At 40.9% G+C, this 24,526-nt stretch overlaps 1 protein-coding gene across 1 annotated transcript in view; it reads right to left on the bottom strand.

Moving 5' to 3' along the window:
• Window positions 1-16,761: 16,761 nt before the first annotated feature.
• The window catches only part of LOC124013312 (histidine-rich glycoprotein-like), a 31,372-nt gene continuing 23,607 nt past the window's right edge, over window positions 16,762-24,526 (bottom strand). The window contains exons 2-3 of the mRNA XM_046327582.1: window positions 18,688-18,750; window positions 16,762-18,591 (exon numbers count right to left, since the gene is read on the bottom strand). Coding sequence (XP_046183538.1) covers window positions 17,649-18,591; window positions 18,688-18,750 — 1,006 coding nt within the window. The 3' untranslated portion in view covers window positions 16,762-17,648. The remainder of the gene's footprint in view (window positions 18,592-18,687; window positions 18,751-24,526) is intronic.

Consider the following 24,526-nt stretch of genomic DNA (forward strand, 5'->3'; position numbering starts at 1 on the left):
ACTTCAGTAATACTTGATTGATAAAAGTCACCTTGTCCAAGAGAGATTTACTGTACATGGTTATCAAAATGTTACGCCAGGGTAAGCCTACACGAAATACAGGCCTTATTTTAAGTGTTTCTAAAATTCCTTATGGGAAAAATGGTTGGTGGAAAAACGATTAGAACCATTTGCCTGTTTGACTGCTAGGTTTTATGGGCATTATGACACATCCGCTGTGGGACTCTATGCTGGTTGTGGGGCGTGCCTGATGCTCTAAGCAGTGGCTTTCTCCAGGCACATCAATGGGTTATATAATACTGTATATGTTTGGATAAAAATAGAAAAATCTATGTACAGTCTGTGCAAATGTAGAGGTAGGGAGGTAGGCAATAAATAGGCCAGAGGAAAAAATAATTACAATTTAGCATTAATACTGGAGGAATAGATTTGCAGATGATGATGTGCAAGTATAGATACTGGGGTGCAAAAGAGCAAGATGCTAAGTAATAATATGGGGATGAGGTAGTTGGGTGTGCTATTTACAGATTGGCTGTGTACAGGTACATTGATCAGTAAGCTGCTCAGGCATCTGATGCTTAACGTTAGAGAGGGAGATAACACATATGGTGTCCAGGGCACAACTGGGGACCGAGGGGGATCTATAACAAGCCGCAATGGTGAGTGACTTGTTTCTGGAAAGGTGGATGTTTAAAAGTAGAAGCTCAAATTGTTTGGTCACAGACCTGGATAGCATGACAGAACTCTGTAGGCTATCTCTGCAGTAGATTGCAGTAGGTCGCCCCCTTTGGCAGTTCTATCTTGTCAGAACATTTTATAGTTAGGGTTGGAAATTTCAGGATTTTTGGTGGCCTTCCTGAGCCAGGATTCAGACACGGCTAGGACATCCGGGTTGGCAGAGTGTGCTAGGGCAGTGAATAAAACAAACTTAGGGATGAGGCTTCTAATGTTAACATGCATGAAACCCAGGCTTTTACAGTTACAGAAGTCAACAAATGCGCCTGGGGAATGGGAGTGGAGCTAGGCACTGCAGGGGTTAACCTCCATATCACCAGAGGAACAGAGGAGGAGTAGGATAAGGGTGCGGCTAAGGGCTAAAAGAACAGGACGCCTAGTATGTTCAGAACAGAGAGTAAAAGGAACAGATTTCTGGGCGCGGTGGAAAATATTCAAGGCATAATGTACAGCATGGTAGGATGTGAATACAGTGGCGGTAAACCTGTGCATAGAGTGACGATGAAAGAGATATTGTCTCTAGGAATATCATTTAAATCAGGTGATGTCACCGAATGTGTTGGAGGTGGAATTAAAGTGTTCACTAAGCTGTATTGAGCAGGGCTAAAGGCTCTACAGTGAAACAAGGCAATAAATACTAACCAAAACAGCAATGGACAAGGCATATTGACGTTAGCGAGAGGCATGCGTAGCCGAGTAATCATGGGAGTCCAGTGAGTGGCTTCAGGCAGCTAGAGAGCTGGGGCTAGCAGCTAGCAGAAAGGCCTTAGAAGGATGTAGCAATGGAAGAAAGTATGTTGTGGCCCCCTCGTGCTGAATATGTCTGTAGACGGATCAGCAGGGCTCCCTGTGGTTAACTAGACCAATTGGCAGAATAGGTATAGTTACCGAATAATTTGTCTGATGGGCCTCTTAAGCTAACAGTCCGGTATGCTCTAGACAGCTAACGTTAGCGGGCCGCAGCTAGCAGTGCCACGGAGCCAGTTTGATTACCCCCTCGAGCAGATTTTGTCGGTAGTCCAGTTGTGAAGGATCAGTGGGGTTCCGTGCCCCATACCGGCAGTCGAAGGGGGTCTGGGACAGTTGGCAAAAAGGGTATTATAGCACAGGAGTGGCTGTTGGGCTTCTTCTGCTAGCCGGGATATGGGCCTAGCTCCTGGCTAGTTGGTGCTAGCATCGGGACAGGGACGTGACGCTAAACCAGGAATAGTCACTCGGGTTGCAGCTAACCACTGTCTATGATTTTGTTGCCATTGTACATAAATGGTCTGTTTAGCTTGAAATGTATATATGGTTAGAACTCAAACTCAAAGTATCAAAGTAAATGAAGAAATCTTTATCACAAACTCAATACAAACTTGACGAAAAACTCTGAAAGGGAGGTTATACTGCTACACAAACAAGTTATCAGCATGGTTGGTTCCTGTATGTGACTAACACCACACCAGGCTTTTTACCTTGACACTCCTTCTAGTTCCCAGAGCAATGTTCTGGGCATACTGCCAAATTGCTTATGAGTGACAGTGTGGTTTCCTCTGTGCAGTCATACACTGTTAAGGGATTTTTAAAAATCAATAATGACTAAATGAGTTATACGGCACTATAACTGGAAAGAAGAATACCCTGTCTTTCTTGTAGTGTTAAATAATGTGTGTTCATTAGGAAGGGGTTATATGGCATGTACCTAGGAAGAAAATAATGTATGTGGAGATAAGAGAGGACAGGGAGAGCTCCTCCAGAGTTCTAGTGTCTGGGAGAGCCTGGAACTGTCAGCTGAGGGTTTATAAACTGTGGTGAGACTCATGAGAAAATCCCTATGTTGGTGTGTATGTATGTACGTAGGTTCGGATGGTAGAAAGGGAATGTATTTGTGAAAACTTGAGAGCACTCGCAAATAAATCTGCATCTGATCGATGGTGAGCTGGGAATTCTGTCTGTTTTTATTTAAGACCAGAACTTTACAACCTCTGGGTATCAGACAGATAAAGAGAATTGGAATTTATGAACATTGATTACAAAATGACTTAACATACACACAGAAACATTTCCATCACAGGTTGCTCATAAAAATGGCATTTGTACACACAGAAAGGTGCTGTCTAGAACCTAAAAGTGTTCCCCATAGAAAGACCCGTTGAGGAAACCTTTCAGTTTGAGGTATACATAACCCTGTTGAGTTCCATGTAGAACCCTTTCCACAGTTTTCTACATGGAACATAAAAATAGTTCTACCTGGAACCAAAAAGGGTTATCCTATGGGGACAACGGTAGAACCCTTTTTCAACCCTTTTTCCCATAGAAATAAAGTGATATTTGTGCTCTGTGAACAAGGCATGACATACTGGAGATTCAGTTGGCAAACAATAATTGATAGAATTATTATTATTTCTTTATGTTGGTCATTTTTAAAGGGATGTGAATGTCTTTTCAGGTCATGGATTGCATTGAATTGAATTTCTTAATGAATACGTTACAGAAAATGAAACCAGCATTTTCTTCTTTCAAAGTGTGGATAATACTGAAATACAAAACCATATAAATACACATTTCAGTTACAATAAATGTTACATATACACAATGTTAAGTAGTATGATAACTACCCAGATTCACAGACTTTAATTGTCAATACTGCTGTTGTTTTTTACCTTGTCAACAAGCTGCTCAATGCTCTCCTGTTGTCCATAGCAATTCATGTTGACCCTGTACATTTGTGGATAATAAATAAAGAATATTATATAATTATATGATAATATTAAACATGATTCGATTTTCGGGTAAGTTGCCCTGTCACTGTGGTTATCAGTCTATGAGTATTAGTGAAACAGTTGTGACAATACAACCAGACAGATTGTGAGTAGACTTGTCTTGTAGCTTATTCCACTGGAGGCAGAAGCTGTGGTTGTTGCAACAACTAATGTTGTTGAAGCAGCTGTGTTTGCTGTAAGACCAGCTGTTGTTGTTGTTGTGGGGGCGGCTGTGGTTGTTGTGGTGGCTGTGGTAGTTGTTGTAGTTGTTGTCCCTGTAAGACCAAAGAAGTTAACTCATAAATACTATAACAATACTAGAGTGCCATGTGTCAATGTTGAGAGTGACGACAATGACAAGGTCAGCAGTGATGGCTTAACTTACTTGCAGTAATGGAGGTTGTGTCAACGTTGAGGAAGAGGTTCCCGTGAGACAGAGAGTCAGTCAATCCCTGCTCTGCACTCGTTGCATTGGGAACCACTGTCTTGTTCTTGAAGATAAGGGTCATGTTGACAATAATTGAGCCACTCCTGTAAACAAAGGAATGTGTTTTTCTTTTCAGGTCAGATGCATAAAAATATATTTTCCCCAAAAATTATTTAAAAATCAAAACAATATGTATTGTAATTAAGTGTTCTAATTGTTCTTTATGTATTATTCAAACTTGTTATATCACTGTATCACTGTTATTTCTGGATCATTGAACTTGAATGGAGACATTCTCTGACTTACAGAAAACAATGAATTGTTACTCAAGTGAATTTAATAATCCTACATCTAAGGTGTGTTAAATGGTAAATGATTTTGTAACCACGATTCACATGTGAAAAAAAGTATTCTATTAGTATCAATAATTTCAATCAATAATTTCAGCATAGAAGTGCTGACTGGTTTGCCACCAGTTCCTGATATGTTGTTGTGGAAGAGTCAGAATAGTCACTTAGGAATGTACAGATCATTCTGAATCCTAATCCCAGTCACCCCTCATTTGCCGTCGGGCGCCGCTGTTGAGTCTGTTGTTGTGGTTTCAGCGGCTGTGTTGATTGTTGGAGCCATTTTGGTTGTCGTTTGTGCAGCTGTGGTTGTTGTAGGAGCAGCGGTGGTGTTTGTGGAAACCGCTGTGGTGGTTGTGAGAGCAGCTGTGGATGAAGTTGGTGCAGCTGTGGTTGTTATTGCAGAGGCTGTGGTTGTAGTCGAAGCAGCTGTGGTCATTGAGGCAGCAGACAGAGGTGGTGGTGGCAGCTGTGGTTGTAGTTGCAGCAGCTGTGGTTGTCGTGGCAGCAGCAATGTTTGTCATGGTAGCAGCTGTGGATGTAGTGGAAGCAGCTGTGGTTGTTGTGGCAGCTGCTGTAGTAGCAGCTGTGGTTGTTGTGACAGCATCTGTGGTTGATGTGACAGCAGTTGTGGTTGTTATGAGAGCATTTGTGGTAGACTTGATGCCAGGTGTGGTGGCCGTGGCAGTAGCTGTGGTTGTGGTGGCAGTAACTGTGGTTGTTAAGGGGGCATCTGTGGTTGAAGTTGGAGCAGCTGTGTTTGTCGGAGCATCTGCTGTGGTCGTTGTGGTAGCAGCTGTGGTTGTTGTGGTGATAGCTCTGGTTGTTGTGACGATATATGTGGAATCAACTGTGTTAGTGGTAGCAGCTGCTATGGTTGTTGTGGCAACACCTGTGGTTGTCGTGGCTGCAGCAATGTTTGTCATGGTAGCAGCTGCTGTAGTTGCTGCTGTGGATGTTGTGGCTGCTCCGGTGGTTGTAGATTGAACAGCTGTGGTTGTCGTGGTAGCAACTGTGTATGTGGTTGCATCTGCAGTGATTGTAGTTGGAGCATCTGTGGATGTTGTGGCAGCATCTGTGGCTGATGTGGCAGCAACTTTGGTCGTTGTGGCATCAGCTGTGGTTGTTGTGGCAGTGTCTGTGGTTATTGTTGGAGAAGCTGTGGTTGTCGTGGAAACAGCTATGGTTGTTGTGGCAGCTGCTGTAATAGCTGCTGTAGTAGCTGCTGTGGTTGTTGTGGCTGCTCCGGTGGTTGTAGTTTGAACAGCTGTGGTTGTCGTGGCAGCAGCTGTGGTTGTGGTTGCATCTGCAGTGGTTGTGGTTGGAGCAGCTGTGGTTGTTGTGACAGCAGCTTTGGTTGTAGTCGGAGCAGCTGTGGTTGTTGTGGCAGGAGCTGTGGTTGTCGTGGCAGCAGCTGTGGTTGTCGTGGCAGCCACTGTGGTTTTCATGGCAGCAGCTATGATTGTCGTGGCTGCTGCAGTAGTTGCAGTTGGAGCAGCTGTGGTTGTCTTGGCAGCTGCTGTAGTAGCTGCTGTAGTAGCTGCTGTGGTTGTGGTGGCTGCTCCAGTGGATGTAGTTTGAACAGCTGTGGTTATCGTGGCAGCAGCTGTGGTTGTAGTTGGAGCAGCTGTGGTTGTTGTGACAGCATCTGTTGTTGTTGTGGCAGCTGCTGTGGTCATTGTGGCAGACGCTGCGGTTGTCGTGGCAGCAGCTGTGATTGTCGTGGCTGCTGCAGTAGTTTCAGCTGGAGCAGCTGTGGTTGTCTTGGCTTCAGCTGAAGTTGAGGTTGGTAGAGCTGTGGTTGTAGTCAAAGCAGCTGTGGATGATGTGCCAGCAACTGTGGCAGTTGTTATGCCAGCTGTGGTGGTCGTTTTGGCAACTTTGGTTGTAGTGGAAGCAGCTGTGGTTGTTGTTGGAGAAGCTGTGGTTGTAGTTGCAGCACCTGTGGTTGTTGTGGCAGCTGCTGAGGTAGCTGCTGTGGTTGTGTTTGCTGCTGCGGTGATTGTAGTTTTAACAGCTGTGGTTGGCGAGTTAGCAGCTGTTGTCATCGTTGCGTGTCATCATTGCGTGGTTGAAGTTGGAGCAGCTGTGGTGGTTGTGACAACATCTATGGTTTTTGTGGCAGCAGCTTTGGTTGTAGTCGGAGCAGCTGTGGTTGTTGTGACAGCATCTGTGGTTGTTGTGACAGCATCTGTGGTTGTTGTGGCAGCAGCTTTGGTTATATTCGGAGCAGCTGTGGTTGTTGTGGCAGCTACTGTGGTTGTTGTGGCAGCAGCTGTGGTTGTCGCGGCTGCTGTAATCGTTGTAGTTGGAGCAGCTGTGGTTGTCTTGGATTCAACTGAAGTTGTGGTAGGTACAGCTGTGGTTGTTGTGGTTGTTTTTGCAGCAAACTTGTAAGTTGTTATGCCAGCTGTGGTGGTCGTGGTGGCAGATTTGGTTGTAGTGGAAGCAGCTGTGGTTGTTGTTGGAGAAGCTGTGGTTGTCGTGGCAGCTGCTGGGGTACCTGCTGTGGTTGTGTTGGCTGCTGTGATGGTTGTAGTTTTAACAGCTGTGGTTGTGGTGGCAGCAGCTGTCGTCATGGTTGCATCTGCTGTGGTTCTAGTTGGTGCAGCTGTGGTTGTTGTTGCAGCATCTGTGGTTGTTGTGGCAGCAACATTGGTTGTAGTTGGAGCAGCTGTGGTTGTCGTGGCTGCAGCTGTGGTTGTAGTTGGTACAGCTGTGGTTGTAGTCAAAGCAGCTGTGGTCGTTGTGGCAGCAAATGTGATAGTTGTTATGCCTGCTCTGGTGGTCGTGGCGGCAGCTATGTTTGTTGTTGCTACAGCTGTGGTTGTGGTTGTGGTTGCAGCAGCTGTGGGTGTTGTGGGTGCATTAGTTGTTGGGCTTTGGCAATTCCCTGATGCGATTGAAAATTAAAGCATAGATTTTAGAATACATTTTTGCAATTCAACAATCAGAAGGACTGTGAGAATATTTCTGTTCATCTTTGAAACTGTTTCCTTTTTAATCAATAATCACAGAGAGATGGGTTTAAGATAGATAATTACAAACAGAATGACATTGACACATTTAATATATACTGGAATATTGTGGAAGGAGATCGTTAATGGTAAATGCCCATCAGTATTTTTTGTCTGATATTGCACTGTTGTAAAATGTTATGGTAGGAGATCACTAGTATTTAAAAAAATTGAACCATTTATTTATCCAGGAAGTCTCATTAAGGTCGGAAGGGATCTTTTATGCTGGAGACCTTGCTAAGAGGGCAGCTAACAAAACCCCCCGGAAAGATACAGTACGGTTAGTGTAAATGTGTAAAAAATGTAAATGTATAGATTACCTGCTACAGTATATCTGTAGATTTACCAACGAGAATGAAATATTTTAGATGCACTGTTTTTACACACTTACCATTACACAGCACAGCGAAAACACAACTATAAATTACAATAATTTCCTACCATCATTATAAAACACATGTAATCATAGAGATAACACAATAATTGAAAACCACACTTACCCCCCAAAAATTATATTGTAGCTTAACTCCTCTGAAAGCTCAGTATTCAGTAATGGTGCACCTCCAAACTCTACTGAACTGCTGCGTTGCTACAGCCTTTATAGTTTAGAAAAACAACCTTGATGACATCATTATGATGAATAAGATGTAAAGGAAAATGTGTGCTTACGTCACCTTGTAGAAAAGAGTGTGCTGAAGTGTGTCCTGTGACTCATCTTTTGAAGAACAATGAATGAGGCCTCCCCCACGTTATGACTGAGTTCCTAATCTAGCGGTACACGGAGACACACATACCAGGGGTGCAATCATTTGTACAGTTACAAAATGTTCTGTTTTACAACGAAAACTATTGTTTCTACGTCCCTCCCTGTTTGCTGAACCTGTCCAATAGAAACGCAATTGTAATGATTACACCCCTGGACCCGTTTGATGTATCGATTGCCATTGATTGTGAGACATAATGTAATGTCATCTACTACATCATGATTGTGATACATCGATTGTGTTTTCATCAGTCTGAGTTTCCCAAGGAAATGCCAGAACCACAAACATACAAGGATATTTGTCCAATGACACACACACGTATGTATGTTCAAACGTGTGCACACAGCCATTGATGAAACACAGAATGTGCACATCTACAAACCACGTATTTGATTAAGTAAATAAAGGCTATTATTATGATAATGATCTAAGGGAAATTAACATTCAATTCTCTGGCAACAGCTCTTGTAGACATTGCTGCAATCATCATGCCAATTGTCCACGGCCTCAAAACGTGAAAGATCTATGTCATTGTGTTGTGTGACAAAATTGCACATTTTAGCTGTTTAATCAGCTTCTCTATATGCCACACCTGTCAGGTGGATGGATTATCTTGGCAAAGGAGTAAAGCTCACTAACAGGGATGTAAACAAATTTGTGCAACATTTTGAGCGAAATAAGCTTTTTTGTGTGTATGGAACATTCTTTACATGTTGCGTTTTTGTTCGGTATAAATTAGCACCTAGTTAAACCCAATACTCACAACGAGTAGCTGCATTTATTTTGCATGCTTTGTTTTTCACTCTCAGTGAAATCGAATGGTCCACAAATGGTTTGTGTTTATTACTATAAAATTAGAGTTTGTATTGCATAGGAGTACAAAATAGGGGTGTGATTGCTTCCGACAACAGCACAAAACGTACACAATTCTACACATCCTTGAAAAAAAAGTCAAGCAAAGAGTTTTTTTTTGTCTTAAATGGGCCGTGTTGTATTTTGAAAAAGGCTTGAATAAGCGAAGTAGCCAGTAGGCAGAGGGTAGCATAATTTGTCTGATTCTCTGTAAAAATGTCATGAGAATAACAATGCATTCTATTTTGTAAAGTGATTTCTTGCATCAAACAACACAACAGCATTTTCAGTCACCTCCTTGTTTGAAGAACAAGTGGATAAACAGGTTAATGTCAAGCCCTGCATGTTTTTTTTCTTTCAAAAGTCTCATGGAATGTAGACCTACATCGGACATCACACTTTGGCTGCTGTAATGCTGAATGATCGAACAGCTATTTCCATGTTAATTGTTATGGGGTGTATTTTCTCCATTGTTTTTGATGGTAGGCCACTCTGGTAGGCCTGCATTATGTTCAAATAGCCACTGTAGCCTACACGGCCACTGTTCAAACTTAAAGCAGGTACAGACTACAGTGTTCACAGTAAACGTGCCCTGGAAGTTGTACAGAATTTTCACAACTCGAGTTTGCGCTCAGCAGACCTGAAATATGCTCAGTGTCAGAAAAAATGAGTGGGAAATTGTTCAGGACCCCTGTCTAAATAAATGTAAGCATCCAAGCCTGATGGCATCAATAGAGTAGTGTGTTGATGGATTATAAAGGTAATTTGATGATTGTCCCCCACAATGAAATTGGTGAGGGGACTGTGGTTCTGTCTCTGTCTGTTAATATGTTCGTACCTTAATCACATGCATTAAGGATCAATGTACCAAATGTTATTTTGCTGAAATAGGAATGTAAGTGCATATGTCTTGGCAATGTTTAACTGTGGAAGCTCTTTGGAAATATATTGTTGACGTTTTAAGAAAAATTCTAAGTAAGATCCTTGCAACTTGACCTGCTGTTATGCTCTTTGGTTACAACCCACTTTAAAACAAGTATTTTTAAGAAAAGCAACTCATTTGAGCTGCTTCAACAGATGTGAAAAAAAACTATTCTCAAGAGATGGTTTAAACCCTATATTGTATTGTATAAATATTGTGTATTAATGTTCAACAACATTTGTATATTAGAGAGGTCAACATAAAACATGAATGGACCCTGTGTGGAGACTAATCTGTTTCAGGATGTCCAGAGTCATCACCTTTAGTGTATTTGGCTGCTTTTATAGGCTTCATTTGTATGCTTTGTTTGTATGTTTGTGTATTTTTCACAGTCCTCTTGTGCAGGAATATGTGTCTTAGCACCATCGTGTGTCCCAAATGTGTAATTACTCTGCTCATTATGACAGTTGTTTATTTCCCACAGAATACACAAGAACACTATCTATTTTGAGTTTTAGATTCTTGGCTTTATTTATTCCTTGTTTTTTTCTCTTTCATTTGGATGTTTCTCCCCCTGTGTGCTGCTTTCATGAACTGCTTGTTTGTTACCTTATACTGAATATACAGTGCCTTCACGGGGGTGCGGGGAAGCAATGCAAATAGTCTGGGTAGCCATTTGATTAGCTGTTCAGGAATCTTATGTCTTTGGGGCAGAAGCCTCTTGGACCTAGACTTGGCGCTCCGATACTGCTTGCCATGCGGTAGCAAAGAGAACAGTCTATGACAAGGGTGGCTGGAGTCTTTGACAATTTCTAGGGCCTTCCTCTGATACCGCCTGTTATGGAGGTCCTGGATGGCAGGAATCTTGGCCCCAGTGATGTACTGGGCCATAAGCATTAACCTCTGTAATGCCTTGTGGTCGAAGGCCGAGCAGTTGCCATATCAGGCAGTGATGAAATCCTTTTGAGGATCTGAGGACCCATGCCAAATCTTTTCAGTCTCCTGAGGGGGAATAGGTTTTGTCGTGCCCTCTTCACGACTGTCTTGGTGTGCTTGGACCATGTTAGTTTGTTGGTGATGTGGACGCCAAGAAACTTGAAGCTCTCAACCTGCTCCACCACAGCCCCGTCGATGATAATGGTGGCGTACTGTCACTGGACAGCTCTCGGCTGTTCTTACCTTTGTAGTCTGTAATGAAAAATCCAAACAGGAAGTGGGAAATCTGACGTTTGAAGTTTTTGAACTCAGCCCCTATCGAATACACAGTGGGATATTGGTTATGTTGCACTTCCTAAGGCTTCCACTAGATGTCTACCGTCTTTAGAACATTGTTTGAGGCTTCTACTATGAAGGGGGGCTGAATGAGAAGGGAATGAGTCAGAGGTCTGCCAGCAGTCACATGCTCGTCACACGCATTTCACATGAGGTAGCTATCGTTCCATTGCTTTTCTAAAGACAATGGAATTCTCTGGTTGGAACATTATTGAACATTTATGATAAAAACATCCTAAAGATTGATTCTATACATAGTTTGATATGTTTCTACGACCAGTAATATAACTTTGGAATTTTCGTCCGACCTTTCCACTGGACTTGTGCGCACATTTCGATTTGTTTACCAAACGCCTAACAAAAGGAGGTATATGGACATAAATTATGAACTTTATCGAACAAATCAAACATTTATTGTGGAACTGGGATTCCTGGGAGTGCATTCTGATGAAGATCATCAAAGGTAAGTGAGTAAGTCGCTCTGGATAAGAGCGTCTGCTAAATGACTTAAATGTAAATGTAAATTTCTGACTAATGTTGACTGTGCAACATGGCGGATATTTCTTTTGACTGTTTTGGGCTCTGAGCGCTGTACTCAGATCATGCTTTTTCAGTGATGTTTAAAAAAAATCTGACACAGCGGTTGCATTAAGGAGAAATTGATCTAAAGTTCCATGCATAACACTTGAATTTTCATCAACATTTATGATGAGTATATCTGTGAATTGATGTGGCTCTGCAAAATCACAGCATGTTTTGGAACTTCTGAACATAACACGACAATGTGAAATCAGATTTTTGGATATAAATATGCACTTTATCGAACAAAACATAAATGTATTGTGTAACATGAAGTCCTATGAGTGTCTTCTCATGAAGATTATCAAAGGTTAGTGATTCATTTTTTTTCTATTCGTGCTTTTTGTGACTCCTCTCTTTGGTTGGAAAAATGACTGGGTTTTTCTGTGACTTGGTGGTGACCTAACATCATCGTTTGTGGAGCTTTTGCTGTAAAGCATTTTTGAAATTTGACACTGTGGCTGGATTAATGAGAATTTTATCTTTAAAATGGTGGCTAATACTAATATGTATGAGAAATTTGATTTATGAGATATCTGTTGATTTGTATTTGGCGCCCTGCAATTTCATTGGCTGTTGGCGAGGGGTAGCGGAACCCCGTTCCCAGAGAGGTCATTGAGTGCAGTTTTAGTGCCAGCTTCGGTCTGTGGGCGTATTTAGACAGCTACGAAAAATACAGATATAAACTCTAGCGTAGTCTACAGCTTATCATGAGAACCTCTACCTTGGAGTGGTACAACATTCCACAGGCCACAATCAACAACCTGTTCAACTCTGTGCGAAGCAGATGTGTCGCGCTGCATGAAGCAAATAGTGGTTACACCAGACTGATTTTCTCATCCACGCCCCTACCTTTATTTTGAGGTATCTTTGAACATCAGTAGCATATTTGCATTCCCAGTCATGGAAAATCCATAGAATAGGGCCTTTTCAGTATATACAGTGCACACGGAAAGTATTCAGACCCATTTACTTTGTTAAGGCCTTTTCAAAAACGGATTAAATTGTTCGTTTTCGTCATCAATCTACACACAACACCCCATAATGACAAAGCAAAAACAGGTTTTTAGAATGTTTTGTAAAAGTATTAAATATGTACATAAGGATTCAGGCACTTTACTCAGTACTATGTTGAAGCACCTTTGACAGCAATCACAGCCTCAAGTCTTGTTGGGTATGACGCTACGAGCTTGGCACACCTGTATTTGGGGAGTTAATCCTATTCTTCTCTGCATATCCTCTCAACTTCTGTCAGGTTGGATGGGGAGCATCGCTGCGCAGCTATTAACAGGTCTCTCCAGAGATGTTCAATCAGGTTCAAATCTGGGCTCTGGCTGAGCCACTCAAGGACATTCAGAGACTTGTTCTGAAGCAACTCCTGCATTGTCTTGTGTCATGTCTAGACAATTATTAAATGTGTTGTCTTATTTCTATCAAATCAGGTCTCTAGGATTAATTTGTACTGTGATTAAACTAATCATGTAAACATAAATTAACTAGGAAGTCGGGAGTCCATGGAAAATATTGAGATTTACAGTTATCATTTTCCAAATATAATTGATTTCTTGATAGTTGATTTCTTCAAACCAAGATGCTTACCTATTGCAGATTCAGTCTTCCCAGCCTGGTGCAGGTCTACAATTTTGTTTCTGGTGTCCCTTGACAGCTCTTTTGACAGCTCAATATGGTCTTGGCCATAGTGGAGTTTGGAGTGTGACTGTTGAGGTTGTGGACAGGTGTCTTTTATACTGATTACAAGTTCAAACAGGTGCCAAACAGGTAACGAGTGGAGGACAGAGGAGCCTCTTAAAGAAGAAGTTACAGGTCTGTGAGAGCCAGAAATCTTGCTTGTTTGTAGGTGACCAAATACTCATTTTCCACCATAATTTGCAAATAAATTAATAAAAAATCCTACAATGTGATTTTCTGGATTTCTTCAGTCATTTCGTCTGTCGTAGTTGAAGTGTACCTATGATGAAAATTATAGGCCTCTCTCATCTTTTTAAGTGGGAGAACTTGCACAATTGGTTTCTGGCTAAACACTTTTTTGCCCCACTCTATCTATATTTTTAAAATGTACTAACGATTCTTCACCCTCAGGGGTCACTAATCACAGAAGGCTGAAATCAAATAGAATTACAAAGGGCGGTACTTCGTCGCCCAAGACTGAGGAATTTCAACGTGACACAGAAAAACAAAATGTCTGCTTTTCCTTTGTTATTTTAGCATCTCGTTCAAGCTAATCCTACTTTGTACACTTTCAAGCATAACATAGGATCCCCTTAAAAAAGAGAACAGTTTTACTAGTAACGTCTTAAGTTCAAACCCTTTTCGGCGATCTTCTTTGCTGGCACTAAGTTACCGGAACTCGCAGATATTTTATGAATGTCACGCCCTGACCATAGAGAGGTGTTTATTCTCTATGTTGGTTGGGGCGTGATAGTGACTAGGGTGGGTCATCTGGTTCCCAATCAGAGACAGCTGTTTATCGTTGTCTCTGATTGGGGATCATATTTAGGTATCCATTTTCCCCATTGTGTTTTGTGGGATCTTGTCCAAAGATAGTTGCCTGTGTGCACACCAGTAGCTTCACGTTTAGTTTGTGCTTGTTTGTTTAGTTTGGTGAGTTTCTATTAATTAAAATATGTCTAACTCTACACACGCTGCGCCTTGGTCCAATCTTTTCAACGAGCATGACAATGAAAAAGTGCCCTACCCAGGCTACTGAAAACGCAGGGGACCGAGATTTATCGCTTGGTCAGCTAATTTCTCCTCAAATTTCATTTGACTGGCTCTGTGTCCTCGCACAATAAATTAATAATTACCGAATCTACCCGGTTCTGAAACGAGGGAGACAGAAATAGCACGTTAGGCCCAGTGCATCTATTTGTCAAATTTCTATAAGTAGCTGATTTGTTTCCTAGCACTAGAAATGTAATCGCTAAATACCAACTCATAAGACACTCTGAAGTCATCAGATATGCGACACCAGGACAACTTCTATGGGCAACGCACACATCAAACCGCTCTATTCGTATCTCACACAGTCTGTTTGTACAGTAATCGGTTTGCACAATTAATATACTTAATTCAATCATGAAGACCTCATTTCATTTTAGATTCCTCGAACGGGGCATCAATATGTTGTGTCTGAATTATCATTATATGTGAAGACTTATTTATATCAAATCAGTTCTCTAGGATTAATTGTTACTGTGATTAAACAAATCATGTAAACATGAATTAACTAGGAAATTCGGAGCACCATGGAAAATGTTGAGATTTCCAGAGTTATAATTTTCTAAATATAACTCTTCAGATATTTTAACATCTGATCGATTAGTCGTTCTCATTGATGTATTATTATTACATCATCTTGTATATTTGCACAAACCCTAGCCTAAATCATGAATCAGAGATATACAAATTGGCTTAATTATTTATTTACTAACTAACTAAATAATCACATAGAATTACATAATGAACAGTAGGTACTTGGGTTAATACATGATACAAAGAAAATGTCCCGAGCCGACATAACCGATACGACGGCTTGGTAGACAAAGGAAAGGGGTGGGGATTGAGAAAGAGGAGAAAAGACAAAATGGATTCACTACACACAGATGGTAATTATATTAATTTAAATGCTAATCCTTTGCACATGAACGGCCGCTCATTCGAGAATAATTGCAACGTATATATTTACACCCGTATGTCATTCTTGTCTTCTCTGTTGGAATCCCGTCCGTCCGCTGGAGAGTCAATCGGCAGAAAGTCTCTGGTTGTGTTCATAATGAATACCCATGGTTGTCGCATAGAATAGATGTTTCGATGGTTGTTGGTATGCCCATACTAGACGTACGTAATTTACAGCTGCAGACTAGTAATTATACGTCTAAGATTTGCTCTTATTCTCTAGTGATCAATAGATTCAGAGTTTAACAATTTCCAGCCGTGTAGCCAAAACTACAGCTGTATGGTCTAATGGTCTATAGAATTGTAGCCATTCCAAAGTGGGGACTCCACCCCGGTGTTCTCTGACTTAATGTATATTTTGTAGGAAGAAGGGTTTTATACTCTGTGGAAAAATGGGCGGTTCTATGATGCCTGATGTAATGTCTGGGCTCATGGGGCCACTGACTAGTTAAACCTCTATAACTAAACAAGTATCTCGTTTAGAAGGCCAACATGACATTACATCTTCTAACAAATAGTTCATATTCTATCATATATTTTACACAACATTCAGGAATAAAACTAATAACTGAGAAATTTACACTTCCAAAGCTACAATTATTCTGTGCCTACCGCCCTTCCTGATGTCACAAAATTACACAGCTTCGACAGGATTGTTCTTTTAAATACCCACGGGCCATTCGCACATTCTCAAAAATATAAATATTGTCTAATCCTCCAATTTTGTCAATAAATAGCCACAATATACACCCCAAAGGGCCACGTTGTGACACTTGGCTGTGTGCTTTGGGTTGTTGTCCTGTTGGAAGGTGAACCTTCACCACGGTCTGAGGTCCTAAGCGCTCACTAGCAGGTTTTCATCAATGATCTCTCTGTACTTTGCTCCTTTTTATCTTTCCCTCGATCCTGACTAGTCTCCCAGTCCCTGCCGCTGAAAAACATCAGCAAAGCATGATGCTGCCACCACCATGCTTCACTGAAGGGATGGTGCCAGGTTTCCTCCAGACGTGACGCTTGGCATTCAGGACAAAGAGTTCAATCTTGTTTCATCAGACCAGAGAATCTTGTTTCTCATGGTCTGAGTCCATTAGATGCCTTTTGGAAAACTTCTTCCATTTAAGAATGATGGAGGCCACTGTGTTCTTGGGGACCTTCAATGCTGCAGAACATTTTTGCTACCCTTCCCCAGATCTGTGCCTCGACACAATCATGTCTCTGAGCTCTACAGACAATTTCTTACACCTCATGGCTTGGTTTTTGCTCTGACAATCTCTGTCAACTGTATGGCCTTATAAAGACAGGTGTGTGCCTTTCCAAATCATGTCCAATCAATTGAATTTACCAAAGGTGGACTCCAAGTTGCAGAAACATCTCAAGGATGATCAATGGAAAAAGTATGCACCTGAGCTCAATTTCCAGTCTCATAGCAAAGGGTTTGAATACTTATGTAAAAAAGGTGTTTCTGACATTTGCAAAAATGTCTAAAACCCAGTTTTTTATTTTTCATGATAGGGTATTGTGTGTAGATTGATCACAATTTATTCAAAGTAGTTAAATAGTTTTTGTTTCATACTGAATTAAGGTGAGGTGCATAATAGCACAAAATACAATGTTTAGTTAAAATAAGTACAAAATAACTAAAGAAGTTATAACTGTGACTACAAGGATGATTATTTAAGCTTAAAGGGGACCGAGTAGCAGCAGTTGTTTAAGAAGATCCTACAGATATTTCAGTTTCTCTCTAGGAATCTTTACTGTCTTCAAAATACATATTATTATATTTTCATTATATATATTTCATTATATTCAATAAGGCCAAAGGAGGTGTGGTATATGGCCAATACACCACAGCTATGGGCCAATACATATGGCCAATACACCACAGCTATGGGCTGTTTTTAGGCATGCGGAGTGCCTGGATACAGCTCTTAGCCATGGTATATTGGCCGTATACCACAAGGTGCCTTATTGCCATTATAAACTGATTACAAGTGTAATTAGACCAGTAAAGATTTTTTTTTTGTCATACCCATGGTATACGGCTATGGCTTTCAGCAAATCAGCATTCTTGGCTCGAATCAACCGCTCTATAAACAATTATGAATAGGATTTGATACATGTATTTTGAGGTATGCTATCAAGATGATGATTAGTCTACCGGTATGAGTGAACCAGATTTGACATCACAGCCAGGCAGATTGTGAGAAGACTTGTCTTGAAGCATATTCCACTGGAGGCAGCAGCTGTGGTTGATGCAGCAACAATGGATGTTGTTGTGGCAACCGTGGGTTTTTTAGTAGTTGTAGCTGGAGCAGCTGTGATTGTCGTAGCAGCAGCTGCGGTTGTTGTTAGAGCAGCTGTGGTTGAAAGGGCAGCAGCTGTTGTTGTAGTTAGAGCAGCTATGGTTGTAGTCGGAGAAGCTGTGGTTCTTGTGGCAGCAGCTGTGGTTGACATGGCAGCCGCTGTAGTTGATGTGGCAGCAGCTGGGGTTGACATGGCAGCCGCTGTGGTTGTAGTCGGAGAAGCTGTGGTTCTTGTGGCAGCAGCTGTGGTTGACATGGCAGCAGCTGTGGTTGTAGTCAGAGAAGCTGTGGTTCTTGTGGCAGCAGCTGTGGTTGACATGGCAGCAGCTGTGGTTGTAGTCGGAGAAGCTGTGGTTCTTGTGGCAGCAGCTGTGGTTGACATGGCAGCCGCTGTAGTTGATGTGGCAGCAGCCGTGGTTGACATGGCAGCCGCTGTAGTTGATGTGGCAGCAGCTGTGGTTGTTGTGGGAGCAACTGTGGTAGTTACGCCAGCTGTAGTTGTGGTGGCGACAGCTGTAGTTGTAGTTGGTGCAACTGTGGTTGTTGTGGCAGCAGCTGTAGTTGTGTTGGCGGCTACTGTGGCTGTAATTACAACAGCTGTGGTTGTGTTGGTGGCTACTGTGGCTGTAGTTACAGCAGCTGTGGTTGTGTTGGCGGCTACTGTGGCTGTAATTACAGCAGCTGTGGTTGTGTTGGTGGCTACTGTGGCTGTAATTACAGCAGCTGTGGTTGTGTTGGTGGCTACTGTGGCTGTAGTTACAGCAGCTGTGGTTGTGTTGGCGGCTACTGTGGCTGTAATTACAGCAGCGGTGGTTGTGTTGGCGGCTACTGTGGCTGTAATTACAGCAGCTGTGGTTGTGTTGGCGGCTACTGTGGCTGTAGTTACAGCAGCTGTGGTTGTGTTGGCGGCTACTGTGGCTGTAGTTACAGCAGCTGTGGTTGTCGTGGCAAGAATTAAAGAATCAATTTTAGAATATATTTTAGCCATTTCAAATTATTTACAATTTACAGACGAATCGATCAACTTACCTATAATCAGAAGAAGGACTGCGATAATTGTTGCATTCATCTTCAAACGGTTTTCTTATTATTCTAATATCACAGAATAAGGGTGATGTCATTAGGACAACATCATTCATAAGGTAAAAGACAAATAATGACAAACAGAATGACAATGACACATTAAATATAGGAGATCACTATAGTAAATGCCCTTCACAATTTTTTTTCTGGTAAAAAAACTGTCGTTCTACCCCAGAACAAGGAAGTTAACCCATGTTCCTAGGTGGTCATTGTAAATAAGAATTTGTTCTTAATGAACATGCCTAGTTAAATAAATGTTAATAAATAAAATATATGTATTGGGTAGCAATTTCATCCATTCATTTGTATGTTCATTCATTGATACATTTGAGTTATTACACTTTTTGTCAGGTGGCCTCTCCATTGTCAAGACAACAGAAACCCAGCACAAACCAGAATAGTCCCAGGTCTGGATAAAATAATATTTGTTTAGGCCTAGTACCTGAAGTCAATATCCTAAAAAAATTGTTAATAAGAATTTGTTCTTAACTGACTTGCCTGGTTAAATAAGAAATAAATTAATACATCAATTAAAAACAGACTTACCCACAAAAAATGTGGTTATGGATGTAGGTTTTTCAGTTTACTCCTAAAAAGGGCTGGCAGTTCAACAATGCTCTTCAATTGTGATGATACACCTGAGTATACACCTGAGTATTGCTACAGCTTTTATAGTATGAGGAACAGTCTTGATGACATCATTATGATGAAGGCTGATGTAATGGAAACTTTGGTTTTGAGTCTCCTCAAAAAAGGTGTGCTCAGTTGTGTCCTATCCTCCATTTCTGCTGAAAATAGTGTCAACTCTCTCCAACTAATGAGCCATTAAGTCCTAATCCTATCCAGCAGGATATGGACCTACACTACACATCCCCAGACACACTATGTATAAAGTATAACTGATTGTAATACATAATGTAATGTTTTATACATGACTTTGATCAGTAATTGTATTGTTTGTTATTCAGATATCCCAAGGCAATTCTAAAACCAAAACAAATGTACATATGCACATGTGAGAACAAACACACCCAATGATGACACACAGGTTTTTTTTTTTTAAATTCATGAACAGTATGAAATGATCACTTCATTGGGAATTAAAAAAGATCTACCCATCTTAAAAGGGTTATGGTTTACTCCTCAATAGTGCCTAAGTATGCTCTCCCAGCAGTGTATCCAGCATAAAGTAATTGTCCAGTGTTTCCAGATTTCTATTTAAATATGACCTAGAATTACTTTTAAGAGTGAAATAGTTTTCCTTCCCATAAATGATAGTTAAGTATATTAAAAAGTGTTGGAATGGTGTAGGTGTACCCCAACTGCCGAATGGTGTGGGCGTATACCAGTAAATCCCAAAAATATTAATGCAAGTAGAACATTTCTGGGGATGTATACTTGGAACAGCATACAACATTGACAACAAATATGACTGACAGGTTGAATGAAAACTTGGGGAATTGTCTTCCACTCTACAGATTCAGAATGCAACTCATTCTATGATTTGTGAAATTCTGAACATACCGTACGTACTGTATTCTCACACAATCTCCCCACAAAACATTTAGGTACAATCAAATCATTCTGCATTCCTTTGCAACTAATCAAGAGCTGAAATGATGAACACAACTGGTCAGAAGTATTCATAGAAATATGATTGCCACATAAATGGCCATTGTGTTGCCCAACAACATATCTAAAACTAAGAGCATTGTATTTTGTACAAATCACTCCATAAGTTCTAGACCTCAGCTGAATCTGGTAATGAATCTGATGTGGCTGTTGAACAAGTTGAGGAGACTTAGTTACTTGGTGTTGCAGGAAATTGACTTTATAACTTACATTTTTCTCTCCACCATCAAGAGAGAGGCCATTCAATGTTTAAAGTTTATGCCATCTGATGACATTTTCATGACAAAACTTTACCACGTAATTTAAAAAAAATCGCTGATCAAAATTGGTCAATTTAAGGTAGAGATATCTGTCTAATATGACCACTCTATGGAAAGATGAGAATTTCAGAAACAACATGATGTTTTCCGTTTTCCTCTACGACCCCCCACAAGCCCCATGGGACTTGTCTGAATGAATCTGGTGTGGCTGTTGAACAAGTTGAGGAGACTTAGTTACTTGGTGTTACCTTAGATTGTAAACTGTCATGGTCAACACATATAGATTCGATGGTTGTAAAGATGAGGAGAGGTCTGTCTGTAATAAAGAGATGCTAAAGTCCTGCAGGCTTTAGTTTTATCTTATCTTGATTATTGTCCAGTCGTATCGTCAAGTGCTGCTAAGAAAGACCTAGTTAAGCTGCAGCTGGCCCAGAATAGTGTGGCACGTCGTTGTACTCAGAGGGTTAATATTAAAACTATGCATGCCAGTCTCTCTTGGCTAAGATTTGAGGAAATACTTGTTTTTATATGTTGTAAATTCCAAATGGTTTGCATAGCCAACTTACACACAGCACTGACACACACACACACACACACACACACACACACACACACACACACACACACACACACACACACACACACACACACACACACACACACACACACACACACACACACACACACACACACACACACACACACACACACACACACACACACACACACACACACACACACACACACCACCAGGGGTATTTTCACAGTCTCCAGGTCTTTCCACAGTCCCCAGGTCCAGAACAAAATCAAGGAAACATAGAGTATTATACAGAGACATGAGTGCATGGAACTCCCTTCCATCTTATATAGCGCAAGTGAACAGCAAACCTGGTTTCAAAAAACAAATATACTAACACCTCACGGCACAATGTCTCTCCTCCATGTGATCTACTTGTTGTTTACATGTTCTGACATGTACAGTATGTGTAACTGATAGATGCACACACACACACACACACACACACACACACACACACACACACACACACACACACACACACACACACACACACACACACACACACACACACACACACACACACACACACACACACACACACACACACACACACACACACACTCACACACACACACACACACACACACACACATTTAAAAAATATATGTAAATTGAAAAGTATTTAGTCTGTAATGTCTTTTTCGTTATATGTCGGAACCCAGTAAGACTAGCTGTCGCCATAAGCATCGGTTAATGGGGGATCCTAATAAATAAAATCATTTTGAGCTTCCTGTCACAATTGCATCACTCCGAACATACCTGAATAACTGATACAACACATTCACTCCCATCAATAACAATGCCTTCACAAATTATATTTGGACCAAGTGCTGATTATCAATTGGCTGCCCCCAAAACCAATGTTGCACATTACGATTGATAATGGTTTAAACTTAATCTGTTTGCTTCTGTATTGTAATAAATGACAAATACCAGATTACTCAAAAAGAATATACTCAAATATGCAGGCAACAGTAGAAGTCAGAAACATTATCAATTTCTTAACAGGCTTAAAGCGAAATTTCACCCTGGCTCTGTCACGGCATATAGTTATTACGATATGAACAACATTACGTTATTTTCACAAACATCTTAATGATCCAAAACACAGGCTAGAATGAACACATTTTCATTTCACTGGTAGAATCTGGAAGTGTCTTTATGTGTTTTGCTGCTCATAGATCATATTTCCTTCTTAATGTGTTTGAGCCAATTAGTTGTGTTGTGACAAGGTAGGGGTGGTTTACAGGAGATTGCCCTATTTGGTAAAATACCAAGTCCATATTATGGCAAGAACAGTTCAAATAAGCAAAGAGAAATGACAGTCAATCATTACTTTAACCTTTATTTAACTAGGCAAGTCATTTAAGAACAAAATCTTATTTACAATGATGGCCTACCATGGCCTAACCCTAACCCGGACAACGCTGGGCCAATTGTGCGCTGCCATATGGGACTCTCATTCATGGCCGGTTGTGATACAGCCTGGAATCAAACCAGGGTCTGTAATCATGGCCGAATACCGACCGGGCACTTGCCCAGGGCTCTGACATCTAGGGGACCCCTATTCATTTGTTTGTCACACTCACTCAGATATTATTAACATGGCATAAATCATGACAAAATGTGTAGAATTGCAGGAAATGTGTTTAAAAACTGCAAAAATGTCTCTCTGCCCCATGGCAAAATGAGTAGCATTACATGAAATATTTATTACAATTGCTAAAGGTTGTCTCCACCCCATGGCAAAATGTATAGAACTGCAAAAAATGTGTTTTCAAACTGCAAAATGTCTCTACAGACAATTGATATAAAATTGCAAAATGATCTCTCTGAACCATGGCAAGATGTGTAGATATGCAGTAAATGTGCTTAAAAACAGCTAAAATGTCTCTCTGCCCCTTGGCAAAATAAGTAGATTTGCAAGAAATGCCTGATTAAATAGCAAAATGTTCTCTAAGTCCATGGCAAAATGTGTAGAATTGCAGGAAATTGACTTTATAACTTACATTTTCTTTCCACCATCAAGAGAGAGGCCATTAAATGTTTAAAGTTTATGCCATCTGATGACATTTTCATGACAAAACTTTACCACGTAATTAAAAAAAAATCGCTGATCAAAATTGGTCAATTTAAGGTAGAGATATCTGTCTAATATGACCACTCTATGGAAAGATGAGAATTTCAGAAACAACATGATGTTTTCCGTTTTCCTCTACGACCCCCACAAGCCCCATGGGACTTGTCTGAATGAATCTGGTGTGGCTGTTGAACAAGTTGAGGAGACTTAGTTACTTGGTGTTACCTTAGATTGTAAACTGTCATGGTCAACACATATAGATTCGATGGTTGTAAAGATGAGGAGAGGTCTGTCTGTAATAAAGAGATGCTAAAGTCCTGCAGGCTTTAGTTTTATCTTATCTTGATCATTGTCCAGTCGTATCGTCAAGTGCTGCTAAGAAAGACCTAGTTAAGCTGCAGCTGGCCCAGAATAGTGTGGCACGTCGTTGTACTCAGAGGGTTAATATTAAAACTATGCATGCCAGTCTCTCTTGGCTAAGATTTGAGGAAAGACTTGTTTTTATATGTTGTAAATTCCAAATGGTTTGCATAGCCAACTTACACACAGCACTGACACACACACACACACACACACACACACACACACACACACACACACACACACACACACACACACACACACACACACACACACACACACACACACACACACACACACACACACACACACACACACACACACACACACACACACACACACACACACACACACACTTACCCCACCAGACATGCCACCAGGGGTATTTTCACAGTCTCCAGGTCTTTCCACAGTCCCCAGGTCCAGAACAAAATCAAGGAAACATAGAGTATTATACAGAGACATGAGTGCATGGAACTCCCTTCCATCTTATATAGCGCAAGTGAACAGCAAACCTGGTTTCAAAAAACAAATATACTAACACCTCACGGCACAATGTCTCTCCTCCATGTGATCTACTTGTTGTGTACATGTACTGACATGTACAGTATGTGTAACTGATAGATGCACACACACACACACACACACACACACACACACACACACACACACACACACACACACACACACACACACACACACACACACACACACACACACACACACACACACACACACACACACACACACACACACTACATGTTCACATTTAAAAAATATATGTAAATTGAAAAGTATTTAGTCTGTAATGTCTTTTTCGTTATATGTCGGAACCCAGTAAGACTAGCTGTCGCCATAAGCATCGGTTAATGG

This window comes from Oncorhynchus gorbuscha, linkage group LG24 (assembly GCF_021184085.1).
Source record: "Oncorhynchus gorbuscha isolate QuinsamMale2020 ecotype Even-year linkage group LG24, OgorEven_v1.0, whole genome shotgun sequence".
Taxonomy (NCBI): domain Eukaryota; kingdom Metazoa; phylum Chordata; class Actinopteri; order Salmoniformes; family Salmonidae; genus Oncorhynchus; species Oncorhynchus gorbuscha.